Here is a 17,879-nt window from a genome sequence, read left to right as displayed (position 1 = left end):
AGCAACTGTGAACAATTCTGCTCAGCATGAGAAAAATACTCCAAAAAATGGACAGATTAACAGCACACGCAGAGTGTAACAATGAGATGAAACTGAATATCAGCAATAATTAGAAGGACAAAGAAAAGAAGCAAAGATGGAAGAAGATAAGGAAGAAGAAATGAGCAATACGAGGAAAAAAGACGCAGAGGTAGAGAGTCACACGTTCAAACAGCATCCGCAAAAGAAAACCCCTTCACGTTGCAAATTTGCTTCTTTACATCATGCAACTTCCAAAACACACTCATGTGCAGTGAGTACAGTCAAGTATGAGAACACAAACATAGTACTCACCTAGTCTAGGCTGCCCTTATGGCCGGCACAGAGTAGCATAACTCCAACACACAAACACCACCACCACCTCCTCCACCAACGTGAAACTACGAGTGAGAGCAAACATAAGTAGGAAGAGAAGGAGCACTCCGAAGGTGGAGAGAAGAAAAAATAGATTTCCAAACAACTGTGTCTGTGTGTGTGTGTGAGGGTGCGTGTGGGTGTGTGTGTGTGAGTTGGGTGGGTGTGTGTCTGCGTGTGAGGGGAGATCCAGTCCAGCAGCGAACGGTGTGAGACAGCTCCGTCTCTCTCTCTCTCTCTCTCTCTCTTTCTCTCTGGCGACTGTGACGCGTCAGGGTTTGGTCCAGACCCCTCCTTCCCTACCACTCTGTCTTTCCCTCATTCGCTCAACCAATCCCTCTCTCATACCCCTCTCTTTCCCTCTCTTAATCCCTCGCTTCCACAGTCGCCCCACCTCCAGACCCAGAGACTGATGAAGACTTAGTGCCGCGAGCCTGGCAAACACAAACATGTGACAATATGTATACGGCAAGTTGACTTGTGTTCTTACGGTTGCCGTTTTTAGATTTGTTTGACATTGATATTGCTGATTTGCCAAACAAGACTACCTTTTCCCTTTTAATGCAATATTTTATACTATTATATTTATGTTCATCCTGTTTTCACATGTCCACTTAACTTCATAAGGGCATTTAAAAGAATATGTGATGATATGATGCCAGAGTATTACCACTGGTACCAAAACAATACATTTGTTATACTTTTGTTTTGTGCACTAAAGTACGAGTGCTTAATACATCAGTATTACATAAAGGATGTTTAAATCAAATATGGCTCATAGATAGAAAGGTTTACTGATTTAAATGAGAACATATTTGACAAAAACAAACAGGCAATACCACACATATTTCCATATTCATTACAGCAGACACATTTTAATTAAGTTCAGCTTAAGTCAGTGTTCCCATCTGATTCATTGATAATATTTAATGATTAAGTTAACTTACCAGGGGAGTTGTAGTTGTGTTGTGTGGGCACTTTAAGGTGCTTCGTCCTCCCTAGCTCTTCCCCAAGTAGGTAGTACCATCCTTGAACCTCCTACAGCACACACACACATAGAGTGACTGTGTGTGTGTGTGTGTGCGTGCGTGTGCGTGTCAAACGCATGCACGACTTCAAGCTTGGGGATTCAACTTAATGAGAGCTAAATTTATAATGAAATTCTCTATGTGAGCATAAACATGTACAGAAACACACACACCCACAAAGATGCAAACATCCACACACACACAAACACACGCAAAGACACAAACTTAATTTGCTTGCTCCTCCAGGGATGCAAACCCTGAACAGACACACACTCAACACTCACAATACTTTAGTTTATTCCAGCAGCTGATGCCTCCACTTCTGCCCTGTGAGCCAGATGGTGTGTGTGTATGTGTGTGTGTGTGTGTGTGTGTGTGTGTGTGCATGCACATGTGTGTATTCGCAACTACTGTACCGTACGTGTGTTACATAAAGTCATGTAGAGGGAGGTCTGATTTGTAATCCTGATGATTTGGGTACGGTATTGCAAACAGGACAACACAGTTTTAAGCTGTTTTTTTTACTCTGCGTCACACATTTATTAAAGCACACACACACACACACACACACACACACACACAGAGCAAGCCTCCTCTTTTGTACTACATAATGTGATGCCCTGGACAGTGACAATAATCTCCGTTTTAAAAGCATCTTATCTGAGTGGACAGATTTCTGCGGGCTGTGGGACAAGGGGGGAGGACGGGCGGGGGACTTGTATAGAAGATGGGGGAGGGGAGGACATATGTCCTGAAAGTCAGGGATGGATTTACGCCATCGTTCAATATTACTCTGCACATGTGACAAAGAGGGGAAGAGCGGCACAAAGGGCGCTAGCTGTAAGTCAGGAGGGAGACTGAGAGATGAAAAGAGAAAGCAGGAGATGAGAGAGAGATGTAAAAAGCACAAAGTGGAAAAAAGGAAGCAAACAAATGACAAGATGTGACAAGCGAGCAGAGTAGGTAACAAAAATAACCAGAAAGCTCCAAATGCCTCTGAAATAAAAGAACACATTAGAAACAAACAGAACGGGATGGGTTTGAAAGAAGGGCTGAATAAAAAATAAATAATAATAAAACAGAACAGATGTGGTGGAGAGAAACAACTCCATGTGACTCTAAGCTAAATCTCCCTCATTAGCATATTAAGCAAATTAAATAGTCATTGAGATAAATAGGAAGGAAGCCATAAGCCTGATGAAACTAATTTCTTCTGGTTGTTTGTTTTCCTCACTGATGTGGACGCTAATTGAAACTACAAAAAAAACACTTACTGTGGTGAGAGAGAACAATTTGCAATGTGTTCATTTCATTTCTAAGCACCAGATTGAGAGTCGTATCTCAACTTCTCAGCCAGCCTGAGGAAAAAAACAACAAGACATGCTTAAAGCTTATAAGTTAAATAGTCAAAATGATGATTTTAACACAAGAACTTTTGCTGTAGCTTCTTTTTTTTCTGCAGTGATTTGAACCCTTCATACATTCTATTTCACAAAAAGCCTTAATTGTAGGGTTCTTGGGGCAGAATGCTGATGAGTGCAATAACTGGCAAGTACAGAAACAGACAATTGGAGAGGTTTTCTCAACTGTGCTGTAACCACAATGAGCATAAAGGTTTCCTTCCTCTAAATCCACCATGTGGCCTTAAAATACCCACAGATGCATGCAGGATGATGTAATAACACATAAATGATCAAGTGCTGAGGCATTACATACCACACATTTGCAGCGGTTACGGCACTAACCACTAAAACGTGGGTTTTCCTTTTTAAACTGTGAATATGTGGTCGACCGCAAGAAGAAAACTTGCACATGTGGAAAGGCAATGGAAATAAAACTGTTGGATAAATTGGAGTTAATAATTAAATAGTGGCAGGAAAGAGCTAAGAAAAGCAGCTATGGGGATGAACTGTTCGTGGAGGAGAACCTATTCTGAGCCACGGAGCAGCGCTGAACTCTTGGACCTCACATTCGTCTGCTCTCACCTGGGACAGTTTGGGAGGAAAGACTAAGTGTTCTTCTATATTATGATGGAGGTGTGTGGGAGGAAGTGGCGTCACCCTTTTTGCGTCCTGTCTAGGGATGGCAATGCCTGTCGGTCGGTCCACCACTTTGTTCCTGACTGAAATATCGTGACAACTATTGGATTGCAATTTTGTTCAGATTTTCATGTCCACCTCGGGATTAATTGTAATCACTTTGATGATCCCTTGACTTTTAATCTAGCGCCACCATCAGGTCAAAAGTAAAGACAAAGTACAGCCCCCCCACGGCGCTAAAATAGCCGTAGACTCATCCTCTTGTTTTAGCATCTGTGAGCCAACAGTACGTGTTATGAGAACATGATGTGCTGTGTGTTTGACAGCTCAAACACAGGCTGACAAAAGGAATTTGGGCTTTCTTCTCTTGTCATAGAAAAATACAAAGTGTTTAATTACATAAATCTCAATGAGCAACATAATTTAATCAACATACTGAATTTTTGCACTTGCATTGTCATTTAAAAAAATCTAATCATGTCAGTCTCAAAGACATGAGATTCAGTGAGACTTAAATAAGGATCGCTTGTGTGTCTATGTGCGCGTCCCATAACATTTCAGCAGAGCGAGTGACTCAAACTGTGTTTATCTCCAGTGACTGGAGGCACCGCTGCTGCACTGTAACACTCGTAACCCCAAAGTGTTTCCTCTCAACTATTGAGGTCACTGGAATCAATTCACACTGAACTAAACTCTTAGATTCATGGTCTAATGGATTGACACGCACGCACGCACGCACACACACGCACACACACACACACGCACGCACGCACACACACGCACAAACACACGCACACACACACACAGAAAGAGAGAAAGTTGCAAAGGGAGCTGTGTATATTGTTTACAGAATGTCTTTATAATTGCAATCTCTGTGTCTAAACTTACCTTGTCTGGGTCCATAAGGGTTCGCACACCAAAGCTCATGCAACCCAGCAGCTCACTCATCCTGTTGATACACAGAGAGAGAGAGAGGCAACACAGAGAATAGATAAGTAGGATAAGAAAAATCAATTAATACCCCGAAGTAAAGCCGATGTGTCTTCTAACTCAGGTCTGACATCTGAAATGTGTTTTCTTTTATCCTCTAAAATAGTTAAACCCCCACAGACCACACTACAAATACAAACAAATCAATGTGATGCTTTTTATAGTGTTTTTCATCTAAGCGTCAAATTTTTCAAACATAAAATTGTCCCACATTGCCGTATAGACTTATTTATTACAAAAAGGGTTGATCCCCTGGGTGAAATCTCTGTCGTTAGAGGCATCGTAAAACATAATGAAGGAAGACAAGACAATCATAAAAAGTTTAAAAGGAGTAAAATGTGATACTTGGGAAATATATTTCATGAATGTGTCGACAAACTGACGTGGCACAGATATATTATCAGAGTTAGAGCAGAGTTATGGCTGTTGATGACCGAGGGGGTTGGGATGTTTAATTATGCATAGATGAGAAAAATAGTTCTCGACAACCTCCCAGCTGGACAGGACTAACGCAGCTGCTGATTCTGTTCTGAGGGCAAATTTGCTGTCCGCACAAATGAACACCTGAAATGTTTCCTGGCTCTGCTCAGTTGAGTGGTGCTAGATAATAAAGACATGGGATCACCAACGCCTCTGGGCACCATGAATATCTGTTACAGCAGCACCTCGGCCAATGTCCTGTGGTGTTGAAGACAATTTGCTTTAAGAGAAGAAGGTAGAGTTGAATAAGCACATTCAGTCCACATTTCCAGCTGGACTAAACTTAAAATTGCTTCTGAGGAACGCATGAGGATAGAGATTCCCCCACCCCCCCTGCAGAGACCACACGGGTTCAACTGCTGGTTGTGGTGCTTCCATGTTGGTCTTAGACGTCGATGATCAAGAGCTGCTGCTACAGTTTATGCTGCCATGCATGTTGCCCAATGAGAGAATCCCTTGTCCCTAGTGGCCACTTTGTACAGCCTAGTGTTTCATAACTTCAGCAACCTCAATTGCATTACATTCAATGTTGTACACAGAGCAGCATCTGGTCTCCACCTAGTGCTTGTAACAAACCTGGCAGTTCCATTTTCATAGCTGATATTTGGGGGGTTATTATCACCGCCGTCTTGAGTGTCCGCAATTGCGTGCGTGATTGTGTGAATGTGTGCGTCTGTCCACGGCTAATCTCGCATACGGCTGCACCAAAGTGCATAATATTTTGGGTGCTCATGTTTAGCTGCATGCTCAAGGACCTCTCTTGGTTGCGCTGACTCACACGTTCTCAAAACACCTGTTATTGCCTGTTTTGTACTGCCGTTGACTGCCTGCCTCACTCACGACTCTCGACCAACTCCCGGCTGGTAGATGCCGCATGACACAGTTATTCTACACCTTTTTATTGGGCATCATCCTCATGTTTACATGCATGCGCATGCCAATTGTGGGTTGTATTTGTCAGTCAAATATTAACATTACAGCAGTGGTCATTGCATACACAAGATGCACACATTTTTTCCTGCTTTTCTTTCCGGTCACTCCCTTTGCTCTCAGAGGTAGCAGGTTCAGAGTTTACAAATGAGACAGGGATACATCATTCCTATTCAACTCAGGGTCCATATCAGTTATTTTATGTGCAACAATGTGAATTTTGATTCATGTGATGAATGTTCTGTCCTTGGGTGTACGAGATTGGACTTACTCAAAAGGTTGTGATCTCAATTTCCTTGAGTAACTTGATCACAAAGCCGTCGATAAGAGTTGCTCAGATCACTGCTGCTTATCTGAGGTGACGGAGTGCTAGTGCTTAACAGATGCTGCCCTGGTTTATTGAAGATGACTATGGTATTGTCCTTGCTTGACAGAACATTTGGAGAATCCATGTTTACGTGCGAAAAGGCTCTGTTGAGATTTTAAGTAGCGTGCTGAATACATCTAAATGCAACACGGCATTGGTTCTGAGAGATTCTGCACAAAGAAAACGGAAGCATGTCAGAGTCTGACTCGTTAAGCTTGTAGTTAATTTATAGCTATTACCAGAAGAAGGGCAGAGTGACCACTGCTTTAAATAAATCAAGTTATTAGGAAAGCTATACTTGGAATCTTATCTGCGTAATGAAGGGACAAAACCAATATTCAAATGAACAGGCACACTGCAGAAGAATAATCCTTTACCAAAGGTGTATCACTCTTGGAAACATTTGTTCCTACCGGCTTTTCCCATTTAATACCAAGGGACATTTTTTGTCAACGAGGCTTAATTGCTTACCAAAGATGAGTAAATCACTCTTAATCTGTGTCCCAGAAACTGTCCCAAAAAGGTCTTTATCTTTAAAATCGTTCCATGAACTCAACCACTTCACGTAAGCCTGTCCCTGTATACTTTTCATCTGTATACATCCTTTCTAATACATGCTGTATATGTGATATTTTGTTTTTATTTCAACTGAAAACAGCAAGAATCATTCAAAGAAGATAAAAGGGACCACAGTGTTCTATGTTCAGGGCAGAGAGCTTTGAACCATACAAAACACGTCTAAAACAGTGTTCGTCAGTGTTTCTAGCACATAGCTATGCTTTTCATCATCTGTCCTCTCGATAAAACACAGCACAAGACATTTGTGACTCATTCAACCATATGTCCTCCATCCCCAGCAATGTTTCAGCTCAAGTCTGGTGAGGCAGGGAGGCGAGAGTAACATTCACCCTGCCACATTCAGAAACAGCCACGCAAAGAAACACATGCACACACACACACACACACACACACACACACAGAGCCAAACCCACAGAGGTATGCAGCAGCATCAATTATAAAACGGTGTTTTACTGTTCTAGTGGGCAGCTTTAGCCTGTTACAGCTTCTTTAAATCTAACATTTTAAATAGGAGTTTAAATGGAAAATCAATTTTCTTCATTATGACTATCATCATCATCATCACCCTCACCAACATCATCATCAACATTCCCAGCGGGTACCTTGTTGTGGAGTCAGAGTTCCACATTGTGAAGAGCAGTCTCTTATGAAGGTCCGCCTTACTGAAAACAAAAGGAACACACTTTTATATTCACGCACTTGAGAGTATATTTGTGACTATAGCTAAGAAGTGAATCTTTGCACAAAAATTTGTTTGGTGTCAACAAAACTTGAAAAGTGCACAACAGAGAGTCAAAAGCAGTTAATGTATAATGTTATCTGTCCTTCAGATAACGTCCAGGTGTTATTGTGGAGGATACAAGAAATCTGAACGAAGCAAAACTGCCTCCCACTCAGGGCTCAACTGAGTCTTAAATGAAACTACACCAAAATATATTCATTTTTAACAAATCTGGAAATAGTTTGCGACATTGCACTACATTTTTAATTAATGTGTGAATTGATTGCTTACAAGTAAAAGGTCTGTAAGAAGATGGGGTTCCTACAGCGAGGAACCATCTGAGTCTTCTGTCTGTCGCTAGGATCACTGTCTGGGCACATGCCAATCTGAGGAGGACCGCAAAACAAAAGTACACACAATCTAGTCTCCACAGTTCCCAAAAGTTGTTTTATTCAATATATAATTCTTTGCAGTTGTACATACCTTAACGTAAAAGTCACATGACCCCTTGCCCTCCTCCACAATGCCCCTAGCCTCCAAAACTGCGAACACATACAAATAGAACTGAATAAATTATGACTTTGTGGTCACATTAATTATGTATAAGCTCATGTCATTTTCAGGTGTGCTGGGTTAAAAATGTCTCCACGGCTCTGCTCCACGTAAAGCTTCGAGTGGCTCAGATTGTTTGTGGTGTACAATATTTCCGAATGGACTCCCTATCGCCACGAAAACACACTCGGGTTTGCTCGTGTAGACAATGCGTGCATGTGTTATGGGTCCAGATGGTGTAACATTTGGAAGCATATTTGGCATTTGCACTCGGCAAGCTGCTTTGGTTGAGGGGAAAAATGGGGCTGCCATGATTAATACGGCTTGTGTCACGACTCACGAAATGCAGGCAGAGTGGAAGAGTTCAATGACATTGATTCTGTCAAAATAAAAGTATATATAGACTTATGGGCTGGTGCGGGCGGTGCAGGTACAGGTTCAAGTTCAGATCCCAAAAGCAGAAACACAAGGCAACTTTGACAAACTGGCGAGGGGTGAGTGGAACAGGAGCTTGTTCAATAACTGCAGTGGGAACAGGTGAGCAGGTGGGTAGAGAAGGTCAGGTGACTGGGACTGGAGGGAAAAGGGGTTCATTGCAGGGCAGGAGGGAGTGGCTGGATGTGTGAGTTAGGTGACTGAAGTCAGAGGGCATCAGGTGGACAGGAAGAGAACGGCAGTGGATAAGTTTGAGGGACAGAATGTGACAGCTTGCCTGATTCACATGAACTCACCCGTAGTTCTGTTTCTAGATTGAGGTATGTGCAGGAAGAATAGGAGGATGTCTGACTGCTGAAATAACAAGCGGTGAAAATGATTTGTAAGAAGCCATTAAGTATTTCCAATGACTGAGAACCCAAAAGGGAAATCACCATCACTTTATAGAAAATAGCTCAAGTTGTCAACATTTGACTCTGCCTGCATCATTGCCAGCAAAGCCACTTTATTGTGGGCACTTTATCCTGTGACAAAGCACAGCATCGAATGAGATTCCATCCTGATAGTGTTTACTTCAGAAAGATGAGAATGCATGACAGGGCTTAGCAAGCTTCCACATGGGGCTCAAAAACCACATGAACAAAGAGACGTGAGGCTAGATGAAGCCCAGCGTTTTGGTTTTAGGATATTTCAAGATAAAACCAAAATATAGAGATGTAATCCCTATTTTTATAGATCTTCGATAACACAAATGTACAATTACGGAAACTGCATGAAATACACATACGGAGCTTCAAGTGCACTTAGACTCTAAGTTTATGATAAAGCATTATTTATGGGGACAAAACATGGATGAATCATAAATAGTTCATTGGTTGTCCTAATATTGTATGTATGTATGTATATATATATATATATATATATATATATATATATATATATACGTACAGCATCCACTGTCCCTGAAACTGAAAATATTTCATAGTCATTTTGAGGACGTAGTTTGTGATGTTGTCATACTGAGTTAAGTTTGGCATGATGACTAAATGGCCTTTCACTCAGAGAAATGACAGGAGCACAAAAGACCTGGGAGAGGAGATGGAGAAGGCCTTGGTGGTTGCTGGGAGACCAAAATAAAACACCACTTTTCCCTCTCTCGTTAATGGCCGGCTGTCGTGATTTGACAGATGATCTGCACTGTGCCATTTAATATTTTACTTCATATGTTGCAAATCATATGCGCTATACAAATGAAGCCACACCAGCCACCGGCAGGCACAGACTTCATTAAGATGAACGGGGTATAAAGTGTCTCTCCACAGGAGTGTCTCTCTTCATGAACAGCCTTTTTAAAGAACTTACCGCTAACGACAAGTACTTCATGCTCCTGGATGATTGACAGCTTCAGCTGACCTATTGAAAAAGAGAAAAGGGAAGGTTATGACGGGGTGACAGGCACCTATGTTGAACGTAATGGTTTACATTAAAGGATGGCTCCAGAGGATTATCATAGTTTAGCACAAAGACTGATTTTACGGGTGGTTTTGTCCTGGACAAGAAATAGTTCGGCACAAAGACCGAACCAGCCAGGCTATCGCTTCCCCCCTGCTTTCAATCATTATGCTAAGCTAAGATAGCCATCTCCTGGCTGTAGCTTCATATTTGACAGAAAAATGTCAAACGATTCCTTTATCATATTTGATAGCAGGGAATTAGTATGAAATCAGCTTTTACATTATTCTGACTACATTTTGTTTCACTTTGAAAAATCGAAAACAAAGAAATACCACGCGGATCCTCGCACGATGTTGAACTCGACAATATTAAGAGAACAGGCGGCCGAGGAAGCACGAGCGAACAGCTTTTAAAATGCAACTAAAAAAAGGTCACGCAGCCTCTAAGGGCCAGCAGCGTGTGTGTGTGTGTGTGTGTGTGTGTGTGTGTGTGTGTGTGTGTGTGTGCGTGTGCGTGCTCAGCATGTTGTGGCCTGTTCACGCTGTAACATTGTGTCATCTCCCATCTGAGGACCAGAGCCCAATACCATACGTACATTTTTTACATTTCCTTACTTACTTGTATTGGGGTTAAGGTGTGTGTGTGTGTGTGTGTGTGTGTGTGTGTGTGTGTGTGTGTGTGTGTGTGTGTGTGTGTGTGTGTGTGTGTGTGTGTGTGTGTGTGTGTGTGTGTGTGTCTTTGTCCACTGTCTATCATCTGTCACTTCTTCTCTCCCTTACTCACACTTTGTCTGCCCGTTTCTGTCTCTCTCTCCTCTCCTGTGAGTCTCCTTAGCGCCGCTAACGGCTCTCGGAGACTCGTTAGCCATGTTGACACGGCCACTGCTAACATTGGCTTTGTGCTATCCTAAATTAATCCAGTCCAAAGCTAAAATGTGGGAGCCTCGTTGTGTGATAACGCTGCTGGCACTTCGGAGCTTGGGTACAAGGGATGTTTGTCGTTCCCACACTGGACTTGGCATGGTTTTTTTTGCTGCTGGCCAGCACAGAAGAATAAAGTGAGAAAACGGATATCTTCCTGGTGCTTCTGAACTTTATGGTAGTTAGGATGCAGTCCTCAAAATATCAAACACAATCTGTATAAAACTGCAGTTAGAAGCCAAACCAAATGGATGACGGTAAATGTAGACTGTCAAAACAGTTTCAGGACAGCTGACTGCTGTAAGTCCAAGGCTGTAGGAAAATAACACACAATTCTGACATACAGAACATTTTGCACCGAAGAAAGATCATTAAAAGCCGATCTATTCCTTTCACTTTTAGTATTGCATGGCCCAAAGGCAGAGGATGCAAAACAATGTGCAAAGTGCTATTTGACAGGACTAAACCGTAGGCTCAAATTTAGTCAAATCTTTTCCGGCTTCTTGTCCTGCTCTGCTGGGAAATTCATCTTGTTTAAGTGGACACAACATGCTTACAACGTTGTTTAAATGTTTAAAAGGTATTCATGTTTGCGGTTCACAAACAGCCAGAGTGGGGTTTTATTGATCCTATAATGGCATTTCCTTCAGGTGAAACGCTGAACGTACAGTCAATACATCGCTCCGATAGATGAACACAGAGAAAAGAAAGATAAACATAATTACCATGAGGTAAATATCAGTAATTTGGGGTGTTAACGATGGAAGATAAACATTGCAAAGGTTTGAGGCAGAGGAAGGAGTGAGGAGGCGCATAAGAGAAAGGAGCTGTCTTTTTGGAAAGCAAATGGCCTGTAAGAGCGGAACGCTGACATTTTGGAGGCAGAGGTCAAAACCTGCGAGTGTAGGAGTGAATTAATGGGGCATGGCAAAGGAGACAGCACTGTGGGTCAATACATGCAAAACTTGACAACACACCCACGACACATAAACACATGCAAATACACTCCAGCACACGTATTACGGTACGGGTATATGTGCACATCGCTCTGAACTGCTCTACCTCTGAATAAATCATTCGTTTACGCACGACTACTCAATCTACTCTTATCAGAGACACTTCCATCGAGAAGTAGAGTTCAGCTGCCACAAGAAATTAAAAAGAATATTAAATATTCCTGGAGTTCTAAGAATCCGGTAGACTGATGAGTTTGAGGCAAATTTGTGATTTTGGACTCTATGAATAGTATTGACTTGACTTATATACTGCATCCGATTTATTAAAGATCAGAAGCTAAAGTCCACTTCCCAACCATTGCTTTGTCTCTCCAGAGATGTACTGAATTCACGTACACTGAATGTGGCAGAGGTGCCCTGCAGCAGATGTGCCGTTGTTCACGGCAGAACTTAGAGCAGGAATGAATTTAAAATGCGTGGCTCGTCCAGGTGAAGGAAGGTCAAGAAGAAACAAGCCTTTGGTTTTAGGGAGATGCCAGCCTTACAACCTTTAGAGAGAGAAAGTAAGTGTAAGAGAGTCTTTAATTAAAATAATGCAGCACAATAACATTTCTAGAATGTGACGTTTTATGGCAGCAGCAAAAAAATGAACGAGTCCCCTCAACAATAAAAGCTTTGAGCACAAAACAGGTTCTACTGAAAGACAGAAAACTAGAAAAACAAATTTAAAAAAGGATAAACTCAACTATTGTGTATCAGGAGATATGTATTACTCCGACTATAAAGGACAAAGAGACTATTTCTAGCGTTTGCATTTAATGTTAAGTCACAGCTATTCACAAAGCTTCAAATTATAAGAGAATGTTCTTGCTACGGTAAAAACGTACAAAGGTCTCTTTATCACAGCACAGACATTTCAGGTTTTATTGGTGTTGTGAATCAATAGAGCTAAAATCACAGTCCAACAAGTTATTGTCCAACAACAGCAAGCTGTGTAATACTAGCTCAATTTCCTTTCCCCTGTTTTTTGTGTTGCGAGCTATTTCCCAGGATTATTTGTGTGGAGTCACAATTTGTTGTTCCGTCTTTGTAAGCATGAGCAACTTTTCTCTTATAGTGCGTTTTGGATCTTGTTTTTCAAAGAAATCCGACAATTGTGGAAGAAAAAAAAGACATACAGTACATTACAAACTGGCAAATACTGCATGGCATATCTAAAAAGTATCTCCAGGAGACAGACATACATATTTATATATATATATATATATATATATATACACACATATATCCTGTTGAACCTGCTCTTGTTCATGTGCCAGCTCAATTACACCATAAAGTGCTGTTAGTGCCAGTAACAGGACATGAGTACGGCCAAGTCAGCACTTATCTATCATGATTTTTTGTATATATAACATCTCCAACCTGTGACCAAAGCACTGAGTTATGTGTCATGGACCAGCAAAGATGAACAACATTATACTCTATGTTGTGGCTCCCTGGGCACAGCCATGTGTCAGATCTCAAGGATGAACCTTAATACCTGTTATTGGTTTTCTATGTCCAGACATTAAAAAAAAAACACAGCAGCAGCCATGTTGCCGCATTCCGTCGGAAATGTCCTATTTTGTCAATGTGAGTGATGCTGTCACTGGAGACGATGCTACACCGCCATGTACCTCTGAGGCTTCAGCGATGTTGCTGATAACAAACCGAGGCTAAAACTAAAGGTCATGTCCTCTTCTTTTTTAAGGTGTCGCAGCATAGTCTTTGATATTTTCTAAAAAGTGCTGAATAGAATTGCAAAATAAATTAAATTACCAAAGAATGGGAGAAAAAGTCATTGAAGGGTGTGTGTGTGTGTGTGTGTGTGTGTGTGTGTGTGTGTGTTTGTGTGTGTGTGTGTGTGTGTGTGTGTGTGTGTGTGTGTGTGTGTCTTCGTTATCCTGTACCTCCCACTCCCTCTCTTTCTGCTTTAATAGGCTTCCCTGCTTCTTTGTCACATTTACATTTGAAGCCCTGGTCCCCACCAGCATCCAATAAGGCCAAACCAGGGGACACTGTTTGGTCTTTATGTGACAGCTAAAGTAGCCATTATCAGCAGAAAGGAGCAAGAAAGGAGGCCTGAGTTAATCCGTGTTCTGTAACATCTTCTGTGAGAAGTTGGAAAAAGCGGCTATGTATAGGATTCAAAGTCTGCATTTGGGGCGAGCGCCAATTCCTCCCATTTGATCCGAGGGGGGAACAAAGAGCAGATTAGATGAGAGACATACAAGGTGTCCTCTCGGTTCCCTGGCTGAATTTCTTTTAATGGGCTGGTTATATAACTTCCCAACACTCGCTTCCACTACTTCCTCCGTGAGATGGGAGGTCTTGCTGCATTACCTAATCGGAGGAGTAGATCAAATTAATTGTGTCCACATTGAATCCACGTGACACCTTTATGTCCGCTGCCCACAGCCAAAACAGCAGAGCACTGTTTGATGGCTTCAGAGAGAAAGCTCTGGGCAATATTTTATATTTCTAAAAGGCCTATGGGCCTGTGTTTAACAGTTCATAATCTGAAATGCTCTGTGCAATTTAATCATGACAACAAGAAACTTGCATCAACTACACACAGTCCTAGGCAGGCTTATCCACCCAAGGGGAAGAGAGACAATTGCTCCATCCATCCATCCATCCATCCATCCATCCACTGGATGGATGGAGGGATGGATGGTGATCCCAAAAGGCATTAAACATCGACACAATCTGTTTTCGTTGGTAAATTACTGATGTATACACAGAAACAGCGGGGTTAACTGAGATTAGAAGAATGATTGAGCTAGTAGTAAAAAGAAGAGCAAGAATAAAGTAGAGTAAATGAGGTTAGTCTGATTAACCCTTTAAAGAGAACTGTATCATCTAAGTTTATCTATCTATTCTCCGGTGTCTTATCTCTCATTCCTCTCTTTTTGTCCCCTTCAACCCTTCATCTATAACCGCCCTCTGTCTGACTCAGGCATTGCCTCAAACTCCGTTCACTGGTGCAGTAAACAACTCTCCAGTGTGGGCGGGACTGTCAAACAAAAGGTAGCAAAAGACACAAAAGAAGAAACTTAGCTCAAACCACTCCAGTCAGTAGTTACACATCAAAAACCTGTCAAGTCACTTTAAAGTTCCTAGCAGCAAATTGGGCCAATTTCTGTTATTATGAGGCAGCAAAACTACATTTGTGTCCTAGTTGTTACCAGCCTCAGTGCGTGCATGCGTGTCTGTAAACTTTTTTATTTGTCTCTTTTGTTGTTCGTGTTACACAACGGTCGGAAGTGACTAGATTAATGTTTGGGAAAGTATTGGCAGAAGTTGCAACCACCTGTAGAATTTACAAAATACATCGGGGATGTCTTCTGCCACAACATATCGATACAAAATTATAAAATGATGAGTGAAGGAAGTAATGAAAAACACTCTGCTCAAAGAATCTAAACATGTAAACAATTGACAACACACATTAAACCATATCATTGAAGGAAAACTGCAGGTTCAATTTGTAGAAGGGTAAACTGTAGAAAAGGTAAAAATGCCCAAAGGGGGAAGTGAAAACATTCGGTCCTGATTGGTGACTGTAATTCACTGTTTGGCAGCGACCACAGACACACTCTACCAAACAATAGAGGCTCTCTGGAAGAGTTCAAGCTCATGGCAAAGTTTGACCCATTTCTGAAAGGGCGTGCTATCAGAATAAATTCAGTGCATAATCATGGCGACGCCACACATCAGAAATCAAGGTATTACCTTTATTGTTTTAGACGGAATGCCAGATGTGAGGCTTGGGATCTCTTTTGAAGACTGCAGAGGTGGTGCCAATAGGAGAGGCTAATATAAAGGCTAATGTGTGACATATGGGTCAGATCTGGGTGTCGCCAACGCAGCAAAAATAACTCCCCAGACATCTTGGGCTACCTCTATGAACCCGTTTTCTATTTCAACAAAGTAATGGGATATGTTGAGAAGCCCCGCAGCAAAATGGGAGAACTTGCAAAAAGAAATGGCTTTTGGAGGTGAGGGAGAAAGCTGTTGATGCTCCATAAACGTTGAAGAACGACATGGGTTCCTTCTCAGGGCCAGTGCTTCAAAGCTTCTGGCTCTAGGGTTCATCTCCCTTAGAAAACTAAAACTAGACATGACCTATTATCCTCCATTCATTTGAAATATCAGCGATTCTTTTGGACATTAAAGCAATCATTCCCGTGACGTTTGACAACAAAGCTGTGTGGAAAATTAATCCTACGAATAAGCCGTCCCCTCAGACCTGTTCCTCACACATTCACACGCACATCCCAGGCAAATAAATACAAAAGCCATGCAACCCCACACGCACGCCTGTAGCACGTTATCTGTTTTAATTTATGTGGAGAGGCAAATACCGGATGATGGATGATTATTGCTTTAGGTGCACCCTCCTCCAGTCTGGCTAACAACCTCTATAAATGATTCAGGTTGTCACCCGATAGGTGAGAGGACCAAAGGACTTGTTGCTACATCGGAGCCCACTTGTTGCTGCGAGTAATACGCTTCTCATGTTAAGACACCCGGCAGGATCGAGTGTCTGTGCAGGCAAGACCTTTGTGATACAATCCTTTATATAACTTGGGACACATTCCTTCAGGCAAACAGACACTCTTTTGTACTTTCTTTGGTTGATGCTGTTATGTATTCACACCAAATAAAAGTAAACTATCACATAGTACAGTCTGACAAACTACGGGTCTATTTTTCTCAACATAAAATGAAGAGGAATAAAGCTCACCGTGGGTACTGAGGAGGAAGGACGAGGTCTCAGGTGGGCTGTCAGGCGGCTTCCGCAGGTAAACTCTGAGACCGCTCATCTTAAGAGAGAGCATGCTGGCTGCCACTAGACGAGACGCTTTCAGCAACTATACAGGGAAGAGAGGAAACGAAACTTGATGCTTGTTTGTGTGTGTGTGTGTGTGTGTGTGTGTGTCCAGGTGGAAAAGAACATATCGATCTTTTTGTGGAGAAGTAAGGGTAGGCTAAGAAGTGAGTGTATGTGATGATTTAAATATGAAGTAGGCTACATTTCTTTTAATCGTGATTGTAAGTGCCGCTTGATTGACCTCACGTTTCATATCATTACTTTACGTTACGGCGCGGCTCCCAAATGAAACGGTGAACGACTCATTTAACTATAGATGAAAACTTTCTGAAAGCCACAGTGGAAAGGGAAAGACACGGCCAGACAGACAGCAGATGATGGAGAGAGGAGAGAGAGAGAGAAGCAGATGATGGAGAGAGGAGAGAGAGAGAGAAGCAGATGATGGAGAGGAGAGAGAGAGAGAGAGAGAGAGAGAGAGAGAGAAGCAGATGATGGAGAGAGGAGAGAGAGAGAAGCAGATGATGGAGAGAGGAGAGAGAGAGAGAAGCAGATGATGGAGAGAGGAGAGAGAGAGAAGCAGATGATGGAGGATAGAGAGAGAGAAAGAGAAGCAGATAATGGAGAGACGATAGAGAGAGAGAGAGAGAGAGCAGCAGATGATGGAGACGATAGAGAGAGAGAGCAGCAGATGATGGAGAGAGTTTAGAGAGAGAGAGAAGCAGATGATGGAGAGAGGAGAGAGAGAGAGAAGCAGATGATGGAGGATAGAGAGAGAGAGAAAGAGAAGCAGATAATGGAGAGACGATAGAGAGAGAGAGAGAGCAGCAGATGATGGAGAGACGATAGAGAGAGAGAGCAGCAGATGATGGAGAGAGTTTAGAGAGAGAGAGAAGCAGATGATGGAGAGAGGAGAGAGAGAGAGAGAGAGAGAGAGAGAGAGAGAGAGAGAGAGAGAGAGAGAGAAGCAGATGATGGAGAGGTAAACAGTTCACATTTAATTTTTTTTCAATGATTAATGTACATTGGATGTAAATAAGGTGCTGGAGTGCAAAACAAAAAAAGCTTTGAAATATCGAGCTTGTTTATAAAAATGAATTCCCGGGAGAGAATCCTCTCATGCAGACCCCCCTACAGAGGTCCAGGCTAAGCCTCAAACGT

At 42.1% G+C, this 17,879-nt stretch overlaps 1 protein-coding gene across 1 annotated transcript in view; it reads right to left on the bottom strand.

Moving 5' to 3' along the window:
* rgs3a (regulator of G protein signaling 3a) overlaps nt 1-16,713 on the bottom strand; it is a gene marked incomplete at its 5' end in the record, with an annotated part of 120,015 nt that extends 103,302 nt beyond the window's left edge. The window contains 7 exons of the mRNA XM_079179190.1: nt 1,341-1,431; nt 4,349-4,409; nt 7,409-7,468; nt 7,819-7,913; nt 8,011-8,069; nt 9,877-9,927; nt 16,635-16,713. Coding sequence (XP_079035316.1) covers nt 1,341-1,431; nt 4,349-4,409; nt 7,409-7,468; nt 7,819-7,913; nt 8,011-8,069; nt 9,877-9,927; nt 16,635-16,713 — 496 coding nt within the window. The remainder of the gene's footprint in view (nt 1-1,340; nt 1,432-4,348; nt 4,410-7,408; nt 7,469-7,818; nt 7,914-8,010; nt 8,070-9,876; nt 9,928-16,634) is intronic.
* Nucleotides 16,714-17,879: the final 1,166 nt, after the last annotated feature.

This window comes from Pholis gunnellus, assembly GCF_910591455.1.
Source record: "Pholis gunnellus genome assembly, chromosome: 18".
NCBI lineage: Eukaryota > Metazoa > Chordata > Actinopteri > Perciformes > Pholidae > Pholis > Pholis gunnellus.
This window is presented reverse-complemented; position numbering and strand designations above follow the sequence as displayed.